This window comes from Nicotiana tabacum, chromosome 9 (assembly GCF_000715075.1).
Source record: "Nicotiana tabacum cultivar K326 chromosome 9, ASM71507v2, whole genome shotgun sequence".
NCBI lineage: Eukaryota > Viridiplantae > Streptophyta > Magnoliopsida > Solanales > Solanaceae > Nicotiana > Nicotiana tabacum.
Genome location: NC_134088.1, coordinates 126,826,430 through 126,842,417, shown reverse-complemented (window position 1 = coordinate 126,842,417; position 15,988 = coordinate 126,826,430). Strand labels below are relative to the sequence as shown.

At 30.6% G+C, this 15,988-nt stretch overlaps 1 protein-coding gene across 1 annotated transcript; it reads right to left on the bottom strand.

The window, feature by feature from the left end:
- Window positions 1-2,647: 2,647 nt before the first annotated feature.
- LOC107816143 (IQ domain-containing protein IQM2) lies at window positions 2,648-6,436 on the bottom strand. The gene is made up of 9 exons (XM_016641831.2): window positions 6,240-6,436; window positions 4,978-5,457; window positions 4,773-4,887; window positions 4,611-4,676; window positions 4,434-4,522; window positions 4,255-4,345; window positions 3,906-4,145; window positions 3,702-3,803; window positions 2,648-3,621 (listed from the first exon to the last, which is right to left on the bottom strand). The coding sequence occupies exons 2-9, from the start codon at window positions 5,409-5,411 to the stop codon at window positions 2,851-2,853; spliced, it is 1,908 nt and encodes a 635-aa protein (XP_016497317.1). The 5' UTR covers window positions 5,412-5,457; window positions 6,240-6,436; the 3' UTR covers window positions 2,648-2,850.
- Window positions 6,437-15,988: the final 9,552 nt, after the last annotated feature.

Here is a 15,988-nt window from a genome sequence, read left to right as displayed (position 1 = left end):
TCAACTTTTTTTCCCCACTTTTGAAAAAAGAATACCATTTAGTCAATTGGTGTATTTCGAGACGATTCAACAATTTTGGGAAATTAAATACAAGAAGATATATAACTTCATCTAAATTATAAACAAATGTATTGGATAATTATAACATGCAAAGTACAAATTATTTTTAAACGTAAAGATTAGTCCACACACTATACAAATTAGGCAATAATAATGCCATCAACAAAATGCATGGAACTAAGACCATTATTACAACTAAATAGTATTTCCGTACGACTTCAAAGTGCAAGTATAAGCTGGGTTTAATGCTATTGTTTAAAGTAAATGTGCCAGATCTACTTAACAAGGCTAATCAAATATTATATAATTAGGCAATCTTTTTGTTCAATGAAAGTGTTCACATTATGATTTGGTATTATGGTTGTTGTGTCTGCTGCCAGATGTAAGAATTTAAACTTCACCCTCTCCTCCAAACAAGGAAACCAATCAATAAAGAGAAAACTAAATAAGAAAAATTGAATGAAATTTTAACAAAACTAACATAGTAAGAGTAATGAAAACCAGCTGTTTATGAGGCCCAAAATAGCGGAAATTTCACTAAAAAAAATAAAATTAGCTACAAACTTCATCGTTAAATCGCTCGTAGCTAACATAATTTTTTAATAATTTGTCGCTAATCCGTCGCTAAATAGGATTAGCGACAGTTTATCAAATAATAATAATAATAATAATAATAATAATAATGAGCCGAAAAATATTTTGATAAAGTTTTTAATATTAAACTCATAATTGGATGTACATACAAATGCAATCTTCCATATATCTTTTGAACAATAATTTAAGAAGAATTATCCATCATTGAAGCAACTTCCTAGATATGCAATCCACAAATTTAAGATCACAAATCTTTCAAAGAACACTCAAACCAATTGTTGGGCTCCAAGTAACCTAATGAGCTGGAAGTAGATAGCAAAAACCAAGACTTTGTACTTTAATGTTCTTTACTCAATTAAAACCCAAAAAAAATTAGTTAAAGGAAAAGTAAAAAATAAACAGAACATGATACCATGAAGTTAATGCAACAATTATTTAAACTACTAATGTTTTGGATCAATAAGTGGTTACAAAGAAAACTTGCATGTCCAAATTGCAAGTTTTAAATACGTAAATAGCATGATAAGTGCAGCCTTTTGGAAATAGAATAATATTTATTAGTAATATTCCCTAATTATTGACAAGTTCATGAACTTACTCAACAAATATTAAGGTTTATACTAGCAGATTTTGCAGAAAAGAGATCTACTTTGTTTGTTTTCAGTTTTTGTCTGTACTTTTAACAATTCCATGTTTTGAATCTCTTAGACAGTAACAATTGGCTTTGCAAATAATGCAATTCCTCATCCAACACATCTGCCCATTATGTTGTCTTACATCTGTTAGATTAGGTTCCACTTCTTTTCATGTCAACTTTTAACCAATAAATGTTCTTTCTGAGCTCAAAATCTACATAGTCAACATGGTGTCGGGCAGCTTGCGCATCTAAATTATTTCATAGGATACTTGTTATATCACCAGCACAAGTATCAGATAACTCTGTCCAACCAATGCTTAGGCAAATGGTAAGAAATCATCTAAGATATTGTTTCTCCTGGAATTTGAACCCTGATTTTCAAAGCTTTTACTCGCCTCATTGACCACTAGGTTATAATATAGTCCACAACTTTGAGGCCAAAAATTAATAAAATTTTCAGTTTTGTGCATCTTGATCTAGATCAACATGTGCTTGGATGTTTCTTAAATGGTTGGGATTTCATTAATTACTTCCAAGAAGTTGGAAGCAATCATAATGAGATTATTTGCTTTGACCTGTGAGTCAGTCAGTCTTAACAAAACTGTCTATATTATTTGCTTTGACAAGAGATTGTCAGAAAGAAATAATGTATTTTTTAAATAAGGTTTTAGCCCATATTAAACTTTGTTAAAGAGTCATGCTTTGCATCAGTTTCCTGTACCCTTTCAACAGTTCTTTTATCTAAGAAAAACTAGGAAACAAACAAAGATCCATTGACAATCAAAATCAAATATACTCTCCCCTAGCAGTGGCTTAACACAGAGCTCTATATGTTTATAAAAGCAAATACTAAGTAAACATAGAACAAAGTCACTGTGGAAAACATGAGACTCTAATCCTATGTTGCTCGGACTTTCAAAAATATTGCGGCACTTTGGAGGATCTGATACGCATACGATGACATTTTTGAAGAGTCCGAGCAATATAGCTCTAATCAAAACTAATTTTTCCCTCATTCAAAACTTTATAGTCTCCAAATGGCCAGCTTTACAAGAACCAGAAATATCAATCTGTCACATCTAATTCATTGGTCAATTTCTATGAGCCAGAAGTATCAATCTGTCAACCAACATATGATCTTTAACCTTTTAATTCTCATACAAATCACCTACTAGCAAACATCATAGAAGCTAAAGAGGAGAGGGCAATGGGAACAATGGCAGTAAATGTATGAAATGGAAGCCCTTTGTTTCTTTTCTTTTATCAACACTGCAAGAGTAAGAATGTATGAATGATTTCCTTTTTTTTGTTCTCAATTCTTTCTTTTCCAATTACAAAGTATTGGAACTCAAAAAAAATTTACAACTTGCATCTTGCAATCTAATACTAGGATCAACAAAATTGTTTACAGTTGAATAGAAAAAACTATGGAAGAATTCTTTTAAAAAGAATCAGAAAGAATCCCTATGTCATCTTGTCTATTCACAGTGAAAGAACAGACTAATGAAAAGAAAAAAAAGCTAATTCTAGTTCATGAGTGTGAGGTTCAGCAACTGAAGTTAGGGTCCGTTATATGGAGGAGAGGAATATCTGCTACTGAGGCAAGATAAAGTCTTGTTCCCCAGAGGAGAAAGGGAACAGGAAACCTGCATTACCCTGCTCAAGGTCGTTGGCGTTGATGCCCTCGAAGGGAAGCTCATCTTGAGACGGCAAGCACTTCTCGGGGACAAGCTCACTTGTTCTAAAGCATGGGATTGCAGCTGTGAAGGGTAATCCCTCAAGCATCCGATTCGAGGTCCAGCTCCGGTGCTCCATTTGCAGGACAGTTGCTTTCCCAACTGATATGATTTAAGATCCTTGTGTGAATTTATCCTTTGGATAATAGATTCTTCTGGAATTATCTCTTCTTTACTTTCCTCGAGCTCTTCGATAGAAGAGCTGTGTTCTAAATCTGTTTGATCTTTTTCAAGAGCAAACAGTTCTTCTGCTGTTTCATATCCGTCTGACGGTGATTCTAATGAGAAGGAGTTGGAACTAGATTTAGTAGCTTCGCTTTCATTTTTTAATTTCTGTAAGAAATCATCATTGCTTGGAATTTGAAGATTAGTCAATTTGCTACTGAAGCTATGAGATGGTTTTGAATCGGATAGTTGTATATCAGCAGCATTCTGTTGTACTTTCAAGTCACTTTTCTCTGAAGTTGACTCTTCTAAAACATTCGCTTCCGTCTCCAAAACATCTTTTTGAAAGTCATCCTCAGAAGAGTTGCCTCTGAGGAAAACACCACTCTTCTTGCCAACGGATTCTTGCTCATCTTCGTCGGAATCAAGCTGCGTAATGTGAAACTAATCAGCATGTGACTCTATTTTAGAAAACTATGAACTAAAACCTAAAAAGATCAAATTTGTACCTTAACATCATTGAGGTCGACATTGTTCTCCCTCATGAATGAAACAAAGTCCTGGAAGTTTTCTGGGGTAGGTCGGTAATGTCCACTATGAGGCCAGACAGCCTGTAGAATTCAGTTAATGAAGACAAAAAGAATTAGACCGGAATCAGAATAAGGTGTCAATATAAGTCGAATTGGAAGTGTGCAAGTGATATATCAACATACCTTCAACACTCCTTGTTCGGCAACTATTCTCCCAGCCGCTAATGTGGCTCCTCCAGCCAAGAAGCTGGAGTGCTGAAATGTGCCTTTCGATTTCTTGCCAACATATAAAGTTTTAGAGGTGCTAAGGACAAAAATCCACTTAGCACCTTTTGGTTCATCGGTAGTGTTAAGGAGCTTCCCTGTTTCCTTGTAGAAGAGCTTCCCATCTTGCACTTCAACTTCATAAGCCTTTCTTTCCATCTATTGTGAATGAAGAAAAAAATCGATGGTAAGTAAATTTTCAAATCCCCATAAGAGCAATTAGCGAGATACTCATTACTACAAACTAATAAATGGAGCTAAGACCTACCGGACCAAGGTACTTAATGCACTGCTGCTGAAGTTTCCATCGAGGGCATTTGTCAACAATATTCACTTCTTTTCCTTCTCCAATATCCAACCTGATTCAGAGAAACACAGTTAGCAAATGAGAAACTTTTACGATGCATTATCTTTACAATTCAATCATTCGGTCATCTAGACAATTACCAGTAGAAGAAGGGCTCCTTGCTTTGAGAATGCAACCATTGGACATAATAGAAATGCAAGTTGTGTCCATAACGATGTCGTGGGTCAATCTGTTCCACAGGAAACCTTTTCCACATTAGAAAAAATAGAAATTTGGCATAAAACACAAATTTAGTGTAACGTAGAAATTCTACGTACAGCTTCCAGCCAGTGCTGTAACGCTAATTTCTGGGCTTTGCCATTTTTAGATAAGCCTTTGCCAACCTGCATGAAGAAGATAAAAGTCAGCAAACATCTTAGAGTAAATTCAAATTTTTGCATTAACTTTCAGAAGCATAAATGATATGATCCAAATTTTACCTTGGCTGCTCTAGTTCTTGCCCTCGACCAACGTGAAACTGCTGTCTCGTGTTTATCAAGATCAAAAAATGAAATAGAACTATGTTTGAGTTCTGCAAAATCTAATAGCTTCCACCTGAAAATTATTCAAAAGTACATGTCAGGAAAAATCAAATCAACAGAATTTTAAGCTAGGACATATTCTTTTTTGGATAGAAAAGCATACCAGCTTTGCTCTATAAGTACAGCACAGTCTGCTAATTTTCTTCTAGTCCTAAAGCTCTTGTACACTTTCTGCAATTTTAAAGCTGCTTCATGTTTGGGGCTGTTAGTATATACTAGAGGAGATTTTGGAGACTCTCCGTTCATGTTGTCTAACCTACGAAACTCATTAAACTCGTGCTTCTCTTCTGATGAAGTTTTACTGAACTCCATTGCATTTTCCATTGTCCTAAAGCTTACAGTTTTTTCTATCGACATCTTTCCAAAGCCATCCGATTGCAGTATTGTTGGTTCTGTATCTTTACTCTTGAAGCTAACTGATTGTAGTAGCGTCTTTCCCTCATCGTATCCAAAATCAATAGATTTCACAATGACAGATTCAAGGGAAGTTTCCAAATCACTATGAGAGGCAAGTGGGTATGAAAAGGATAACCCCATACGATTTCAAAATGGATCTTGAATAGCTTATTGAAACCTTAAAATCCTGCCAATAGTAATAGTATATACTTAGCATTTGAATGATTCAAATTATAATAATTAATCAACTGCCAAATGTAAAAACATCAACAAGTATAACTTTTGTACATCACATTATGAGCTGTATTAATACACTAACACTACCATTTAAGTCTCCAGGAAAAGAGAATCATAAGTATCATTTGCCGGAACCAACTATTTTTGCAACTTTTGAAACATCATATCAGACTACAAATTTCAAAAATTCTTTTTTTCAAACTAGTTGAGTAATTTTTCATTTTTATATTTGAACAATTCAAGCAAGACATATTTTCTCAACAACAGCAGAACATTTACAACTAGTTGAGTAATTTTTCATTTTTATATTTGAACAATTCAAGCAAGACATATTTTCTCAACAACAGCAGAACATTTACAAGGCAGATTCAATTGTCTCAGAAAAGTGCAAACTAAACATAAACTTTACAATAAGTGTCAAAAACTGAATCTTTTCAAATTAGGCACTTCTCAATGGCATTTTCAATATCCCAAATACCTCAGACAACAAAAATGCACAGAATATTCTAATTTAGTCAGCTCAATCTCTCAAAATGTCCAAGAAACACGTTCAAACCAGAGAAGAAAAAAACAGAAAAGAACCCACATTTAACAGATCATAAGAAAAAGAAGCAACCCCAAAAACAAAAACAAAAACAAAATATTTCACAAGCTTCTTTAAAACCCAAGTTGCAAAAATACATGAAAATCCACAAGAAATCATGAAAAGAACAATAAAGATTCAAACTTTACCTCAATGATATGTAAGAGTCTTGAGAACCCAAGACTGAAAATGCGATAAAATTTGAATAAAATGGAATAAATGGATAAATATAATGGGAATTTGGTTTGGTTCTGGCTTTGATTTTCACAAAAAAGAACGGTTCTTTTTCCCTTTTGTGCTTTGTGTGCTATAACAGAATGAATATATGTTGGTATTTTCTGCTCCTTTTTACACTGATGGCTATAAGCTGATTTATATATATAGGAATTAGGAGGAGAAGAGGATACATAGGAGGGTGTGGGGTAGTTGGATAGGGGGGGCTGGGGTAGGCACGTGGGATGGACTTTTTAGTGAGGCTGTAAATTAAAATGGTATTTTTAAAACCCTTTTACTCTTTCAAAGAGGGAAAAAAACAGATTTTTTAACCTTTTATTTATAATATCCTTTATTTTCATTTTCAAAAATTTCAACCTTTGTTGGTAATTTTGTTTAATTATGTTTATTTAGTAAGTACTCTCTCCGTACACTTTAATTGATTTTTTTGCTGTTTTTACAAATATTAAAAAATTCACCTTTTAACATTAATTAATAATAAAAATGATCATATTAACTTTAATTTGTTCATTAAAAATATCACAAATACTCTTAAGCTCTTTACTTCAAGGGAAATTTTGACAAAAAGAAGTTAATTCTTTCTTGATCTGAAAAAATTAAATATTGTGGATCACAAAAAAAATGTCAAAAAATCAATTAAAGTGAACCAGATGGTGTATTTATTACTCCTTATTATTTTCTTTTTTATTCCTTATTAAATATGAACAAATTCTAGTTGAAACTTTATAAGTATGCAAGATCGTAATCTCATTTAACTTGTTAAGCACGAATGGCTTTCATATAGCTTTTTGAAAAATTCCGCCCTACTTATTGGAAGATAAAGAAAAAAAAATTAAAGAGAAATTATTTTTTTGTAAAACTTGAGTGTAAGTTCAGATTTTATCTTGTAATGGGAATTCCACTTGAGTCAATAACATTTCCTTTCTCCTTTATATATTTTCAATTTTAATATCATTATTTCACTTTAGTCGCATCTATTTTCAATAATTATACCCTGCGTGGGAAAATGAAAAATAGAAAAATTCTCTTTGAATATTTTCAGTTTCTTGTTGAAGTCCAATTCTATAGTACGTTTAATAAGAAAATTTTACTAGTGACGTTGTATTGACCTAGTAGATATGAGTAATCGCAATTGATGAGGTTAAGCAAACATTTTCTTTTTTCGTTTTCTACTCGGTGTACGATATTCGCACAGCGGGCTTCGACTGATCCAGATTGGATAGCGATAGCGTATGGCTCAATAAAAGAAAAAACGTATCATATTACAAAAAATTATTTTCATAATTCGAACCCGAAACTTTTAATTAAAGGTGAATAAATCATATTCATCCCACCGTAACATTGGCGGTCAAACCAAACATTTAGCTTAGCCTCCAAGCTTTGTCAAAATCAAGGGAAAGAAACAATAAAGTATTAATATAATTTCATGATCCACAAGTGATATAAAATAGTTTCATGGTCGTTATTTCATAATGTATCGTATTGTATTGTATTTTATTGTATTGTATTTTATTATTTTGATATATACAATATTTGAATATATTGTATTATTTTCGTCGTTTTATGATGTTATGCACCAATAAGTAAAGAATAAACTTATAATATTATAAAGAAAAAATAAGGTACAAGATAACATTATTATATAAAAAAAGTAGGCTAAAATATAAAATAGGATTATTTAATAATATGGAAGGGCAAGAGAAGGAAAAAAAAATAAAGGAACGATGCGACTACACCAAATCGGTCGTTCCATAAAGGATAATTTTCATTAAATTATTTTCTGATAGGTCGCATCTTGAAGCAGCGACCTACTTTAGAATATTTTCCTCTACATTGCTATTTTAAACAGCTACTTCAATATGTTGTTTGTGTCTTTTAAGTTTCTTATTATATCCTAAAATATTTAATACATCGTGTATGGATCGCGTTTGCTTGCATAACTACGTATAAAAAAGAATTAGAAGGTAAAGACAATTAATTATACTAATTACTCTCTCCGGTCCATAATAAGTTACCAATTTACTTTGGACACATCCATTAAGAAAATACAAAATTCTAAACAAAAATAGTTGGTATGACTAAACTACCCTTAATTAAATGTTACAATATAGTTAATGTGAGTTGTAAAAGACATTTTAGGGATACGTACATAAGAGTAACTTTGAAAAAACAAATTGAATTTTTTCTTGATTATATAAATGGATATTTATTTTGAATCAAAATAAAAAATTAAATTGATTACTTATTGTGGATACGAGGGATAAGTGTTTATTAGCCATAATGATGCATTTGCTTAGGTTGGGATGCAGTGGATATTGATTTTTGGGTTGGTGAACATCTGAAATTGACAAGCATGCTTTGCCTTTTTGAATAATAATAATATTAGAGAAAAGTGAAAGCTCAAAGCTATTTGAAACTTCCATGCATACTTCTTGAAGGACCCACAATTTGACTAGAAAAATCCATAATAATAAATAAAAGAGAGGGTCTGATGAGTTAATACAAACAAAAAGAGTTCAGATAAGTCTAAAAGGACAGATATTTTTAAAATTTATATTCAATGCAAAGAAACATTCAAGCCTTTACATCTGGTGTCATTTTGATAGAACTCATACAACCTGTTAAATATAATAATATACATTATATAATACTTTATTGGTTGTGTGCGTAAATAATTGGAGGTTTTGCATTAAATGTGTGGTTGCCAAGCATAGTCGTTACCACTTTATTTATTTTCTCTTTTTATTTTTTAAACATCTTAGACCAAACTACAGAGATTCGAGCTTTGGGTACAGGATCGCATTTGTTAATTAGGGAACACTTTATTCTCAATGTGAAATTTTTTTGTGCTAATTCGAATTTAATAGCGTCACATATTGAACACCAGATGAAAAATAAAAGAAATACTAGAAAAGTCATGAACTAAATCTTACCCAAGAAGACTTATTAAAACAATAAGAAATGCAAGGATCCTATGAAAAAGTGAAAATAACAAAATGAAGAACAAGAGGAAGAAACACATAGTAAGATTGGAAGTAACAATTATTTTGTGAATTAATTAAGGTGTACACAAATTGATCCGACATCACAATTATAAAAGAAAAGGAGGAGAAGAAGAGGAGGAAAAAACGTCGTATTTAAGGTGTGAACAACATGTCACTTGTAGAGCTTTACACTTCAAAGCACATGCACGCTCACAAAATATTATGTAAGTTTTTGTTAAACAAACGATTAATCAGACAAAAAGTGCAATTCATAAGAAATCCAAATACTTTGTAACGCGTAGCCCAAAAAGAAAACAACGAAACTTGATTTATTATATATATTTTTTTCCTTTTTTGCGGAAAGTATTAAGTCAAATTCTTACTTATAGGAGAAAAATTAAACAATTAAGATAATATTTTCTCTAGGTTATATATATATAAATATATATCTGACCAAACCAAAGGTTCCAAACTCGATTACAATGGATTTGATAGTTCCAAAATAATAATAAAAATAAAAGACCGACTTGGTTCTTGACGCAATATGGTGTTTCCCACTGTGTTTATTTATTTCTTTTAAAATCCAAAAATAAAAGGTGAAAGGAAAAAGAGGAAGAAGTTATTCTGCAAACTAAGAGGAAAATCAGCCGCATTTACATGAGCCAAAAGACGTTCATTTTTTTATAAAACTTTTGAAAGTTTGGAAAACTAGATAAAAAATTCTTAAACAAATACTAATGATGTAGATAGTGAAAGTTAATTTAAATGAGTTTAAGTTATATACCTTGTCATTTTAAATATTTATGTATCATCAAATCACTTTTATTTGTTGTTGCAATTAGCCTATCTTATTTTTAAGACTACAAATCTCACATTTTAAGGAGACTAGACATTCTTTGGGCTACTAGTAAGTAACGAATTTTTACACTAACAATATATTGTACCAAACAACCGAAAGAATATGATTGTTGCGTGGGATGGCCAAATAGATAAATTTCATTACAAATGACTAGAGAAGTTTTCTGCCTAATTCATTAATTAAGAAAATGGTCTACAACAACAACAACAACCCAATATAATTTCACTAGTGAGGTCTGAGGAGGGTAGTGTGTACGCAAAGGAGACAACTCTTAACATTGCAGTAACGAAACGAAAAAGGAAATCATAAAACAAATAAAAAAAACATTGTTGTATATGATAATTTTGGGTTTCAAGATTCACTTCGGCAAACAAATAATAAATAAATTTAAAAGTATCGGAAAGCTCACATAAATCTATCTAAGGCACGAAGTCAAATCCTAAAATCCTCAATTCTGAGGTATGCAGCATAGACTTCTTTTGTATAATCTCTTGGCATAATTTTCTTACAACAAAACTACAAAAACAAAGAAACAAGAATAAATTCTTACACCATAATATAAAATATGGAGTAGTTATTTTACCAAAAAATAAATCAGACATAATATGATTAACTCGACATATCCAACTGTCAAATTTCAGATCTCCATGCAAAACCTAACTATTACTCCTATTATTATTAGCACTTTGCTTTAAATACAAAATTTAAAGTACTTTTAAGTACAACTACGTAGACAATTCTCTTCCTATTTTGATGGGTACTTTGCACCGTACAATGAGCCGGTCTTGGCTCACAGATCCACGTCTCAACAAGCCATTCAACCACGTGGTCTTGTCTTTAAAATTTGAGTTTAAGATATATAAATCAGTGTTAAAAAAAGGTTAAATTATCAAGTCATCAAAAAATATTTATAATTTTTAAAATGTGAGATTTATAATCTTGACAATACGATAATTACGATAAGTTACCTATTACAATATGTAAATATGACTAATAATGTAAACAACTTATACAAATAACTGTGTATATAACTAAATTAAACTCTTAAAATTTATACATACTCAATCTAAGAAAGATGTTTATTAGTTTTAATAATAATTATATCGTTTCATAATGTATCATATCGTATTATATTGTATTGTATTGTACTGTATCGTTTGATGAATACAATGTTTGGATAGATTGTGTCGTTTTTCATCGTTTCATAATATCACGCACCAGTAATATAAAGAATAAACTTGCAATATTATAAAGAAAAATTATGATACAATATATAAAAAGGTAGGGTAAATGATAAAATAAAATTATTTAATAATAATGAAGGGTGAGATTGAGAGAAAAAGACAAGATAACGACGCGACCACACCAAATCGGTAGTTACATAAAATGACACATTTCGCCGTTACGTAACGACGAATTTAACGATACGATACAATAAAATTTAAATAACAATCAAGACAGACATTGTATTTAAAGTAACAATACGATACAATATAATATGTAACTATTATCCAAACAAGTTGTTAGTTTTATACTTTTATTCACAAAAATGATTATCTAAATTACTCTTTATCTCTCATTTAATTAGTGTCACTAATTGAAACAATATGAATAAATACGAAAAAAGTAATAAATTACTATTTTTTAACATTAAATATTTTTTAAGGTCTCATGGAGTAGAATGACGTAGGATGTGACAATTTATATCCCATCATTGAGATACATTCACGTTGTTGGTTCCTATCATATTAATGTCATATCACATACTCTCTCTACTAATGATAACACCAATCTGGCGTAATTAAATGACCTAATTATTAGTATTCATAAAGGGTCCGTACAAGTTCGCATGTAATTTATCTAAATTATAATTTTTTGTTAAAAGAAAAAAGACGGTCCTAATTAAAATCCTCAGCCATAGAAAAAAAAAACTCTTTTACTTACAAAAAAATGATTTAAAGCTGGAAATGGAGATTATAGAAAATCTTCCTGTGGAAATAGTTTGTCGCAAATCTTTTACTTACATGTTTTTCTTTTCATTTTATAATAATTTTTGCAGATCTCTCTTTACTTGCTGCGGTGGTTGTAACTGTGCCACATCAATTTCTAGGCATTTTAATTGACAGAAATCTTCATTTTGGAATCAAATTTGGAACATATATTGAATCAGATTTACTGCTTATACTAATGTTTGCCAATGGTGCTACAAAGGGTTAGGTGAGTAAATTAAAATGCCTCTAAATTCAAGAATTTATTAACAAGATAATAGTCATAGATTGATGAGAGAGATATGAAGGAGAAGTATTAGCTGCACACAGTCACTTTGTCAAGCTATGCAAGACTGGATATTCTTTTGAGGCACTAGTACTTTAGACAAAGAGTGAGGAAGTAATAACTAACACAATCTATTGAAAATTTTTGTTTAGATTTGTATGCCAAAATGTATCGACATAATCCGATACAACTAATATTCTTTACAAGTAATGGCAGGAGAGTGTTGCTCTAGTAATATACATGGTTACTATAGAGTGTTATGGGATGACTGTAATATTTTTATATTTTATCAGAAGTCTCGAGTTTAAGTCCATATACGAGGGTAGAGAATTTTAATTGAACATTTGCACCTTTTAGTAAGTGTACACAACACGAATCCGAATGCTCTTTCCTTTTTTTTGACCTTTTTATCATTAATAATATGAACAAAATTGAAGATAATCCTAGCCTTTGAATAATATATAGTATGCGCATATAGCCTTAGTCGAAGAGGTATTAAGATGTCATGGAGCGAAATCAGGATTTGAAGTTTATCGATTCGAAATTTTAGTTCTATTTAAAATCACTGGGTTTTATATTAATAATTATTACATATTTAATGAGTTTCTTAAGATAAATATCGAATTTGGACCAAAGCTACTGGATTCGACCTAAACGGACAACTCAAGGGCTAAATCAATTTTCTTTTTTATTTCTTAATCTTCGTGTACAGAAATGTAAGAAGTACTACTTGATAATTCAGAGTCTTATAACCTGTTTGGCCAACCTACAAAAATCAGCTTATTTTGAGAATTATTTTTTCTCAAAAGTGCTCAAAAGTATTTTTGGTGATGAACAATTTGTGTTTGACTAATTAATTTGAAAAGCACTTCTGAGCAGTTTCTAAATGTATTTTTCTCAAAAGTGCTTTTCAAAAAAGTATTTTTGGAGATAAACTGTTTTTTTCTGTTTCTTCAAAACCGCTTCTTCTTTTATTCAAAAATAGTTTTTTACTTCTAAAAGTTTGGTCAAATACTTTAATTTTGAAAAGAAATACTTTAAAAAAAAATTAGCTTTGGCGAAGCTTGGCAAACATGCTAGTATTAATTTTTTAATATTGTATTATGATATTAGATCATTTAATTTGAAAAGAATTATGGCGGCAGGTTGTGAAAACTCAAAACACAAGGGTGAGTGAAAGAGAGAGAAGTGTTAAAAGTAATCGGCAGAGGTGTAGCTGGAAACCACAAGCCTCTATTAAAAGTTGACAGCTATCTCTGTTCTCCCTACTTCTACAACTGGTGGTATACATCTTATTTTTATTTTTCTTTAATTAAATATGTAGTATTCAAAGTCTATTGTTCGATTAATGTGATTTTGTATTAAGGATTTGAGGGACATGAAATGGTATGCTAATGAAAAAGTATCGATTAATGTAGGGTTAACTTTTTTCGTTATTTATTACATATATAGTAGTTCGAAGAAATTTTCTTAATCTTTAATTCAAAGTTGTAACCTTTGTACATTAAAGCTTATGTTCAATGAGATAAATATTACCTTGGGGTTGGATGAACTTTTAGGGGGCTACAACAATTACAAGTTTGATATCTTACCACAAGAATTTCAAATTTAGACTTCCGATTAAAAATAGAAGAATTTTATGCAATATTTATTTAGAGCTCGTTTGGTCATAAAATAAAATTCACTTTTTTTCAAAAAGAAATTTACTTTTTTTGAAATTAGTGTTTGACCATAAAAATTTTAATTTTCACTTGAAGATGAATTTTGGATTTTTTTCAAAATTTGAAAAACTCCAAATAAATTATTTTTCAAAATTTTTACTTTGATCACTCACAAAAATTCAAAAAAAAAACCAAAATTGCATTCGTGTCCAAACATAACTCTAATTTTCAAATATCATTTTCACTTGAAAAAAAAATTCATTTTTTTTTTCGAAATTTTACAATTTTTATGTTAAAGGGCCCACTTAATAACACCCTTGTGATCAACCTCAATGTTATCGAAAGAGTTCAATCGAATCCTTTTCAATAGAAATTATACTATATATATAGAGATAAAAAGTTCTTATGCTCAATTTCCTAAATATAAGAAAGCATTTTTATTATTTTTCTTGATGAAATTTCTGATTCCGTCACTGCTCAACAGGGGTGGATCTAAAGGTATAAGTATGTGTTCCCCGGAACCCAGTACCTTTTGTTTATATTCCGTATTTCTATTTAAAAATCATTCAATTTATAAGAATATTTAGGTGAAAACTTATTTCTTTAGTATGATTATTATAATATATTAACTTGAAGTCAGTAATTCATAAATTTAAATTCACTGTTGTTCAATCCAGTAAAACGATATTATCACTTCACCCTAAACGCGCTTCAATGACAATGGAACTATAACCGACAGTCAAATGAAACAAAACGTCGACGAATTCAAATTAAATGGACGCGGGGTTGGTGTTGTAAAGTGTAGCAAAACCAACACGTACAAAGTGAAGTACAAAAAGTCAGCGTGTTTATGTGTTGTTTGTGTAAGTAATATATAGACTATTGTTTTTAGTTTTGACCTTTGTTTTTCATTTGATTTTTTGTCCTTCAACTTGGTCTTTGTCAAGTCAAATAATAATTCCCAAGTTCCAACAAGTACTAACTACCCAAAACAGCGTCACACAACTCACAAACTTTGGTGTATTAAGTCAAATATTATTTGGCTTATAGATTACTTTTCATTTTCCATACATTTAAAGCTTTTTTCTTCAATTGAATTGAGTATATCTTGATTTAGTGTTGCCCGGCCGGTGACAAAAAATTTGCAAACACGAGTGGTTTTTATTTTCAGTTTAATTTACCAAAAAAGAATAAGATAATTATTCTCCATTTATGAAATTTTACTGGATCGTTGTTATTGTTGAATAAGATAATTATAAATATCACTCTATTATACCGGATATCTTAACTTTACCTCTCATTATAATTTGAGTTCATTCTAACCGTTACCATATTATCAAATCATCTTATAATTATCTTTTACCTTGATCAATTCCCAACCTGCTGTATTGCAGAGAGTACCTATAAAGCTAGTTAAAAGTAAAGAAGCTAAGTTTTTGACACGTAGAATTTATTAGATTGTTAACGATAAAAGTAAGTATGAATATTTATTAACAGCAAGGGTATGAATATTTTAGGTTACTTATTCACACTAATGGTAAACGGTGAGTTACAGCTAATATTTAATAATTTGTTTAAAAATAATATTTCGCTGGGGATTAAAAAATACTCCTAACTTTTACATGAGTAATGTCTTCACTCAATTTTCATGTGCTTAGATTAAGTTTCCTCCTTTTTCAAAAAAGAAAGAAAAAGAAAACAAATCTCATGTCCAATCTAAGGCAAATTATTCAAGTATTGCAACGTGACCATAGTAGGAATTGAATCCTTGATCCAAACCGTCCAATAGTCAATGTTTGTTTACTAATGATTCTGCCCTTTATGGATAAGCACGAGTGATTAATGTCTAATTAATGAGGATTACATATTGGAGTACTAATCAATAA

Bases quoted from the DNA above. Each gene is read 5' to 3' on its own strand.
- LOC107816143 (XM_016641831.2), bottom strand. From the start codon at position 5,411: ATGGGGTTATCCTTTTCATACCCACTTGCCTCTCATAGTGATTTGGAA. The intron at 4,346-4,433 runs GTAATTGTCTAG...TCTCTGAATCAG, and splicing joins AAGGAGCCCTTCTTCTACTG to GTTGGATATTGGAGAAGGAA. The intron at 3,622-3,701 runs GTACAAATTTGA...CACATTACGCAG, and splicing joins TCGACCTCAATGATGTTAAG to CTTGATTCCGACGAAGATGA.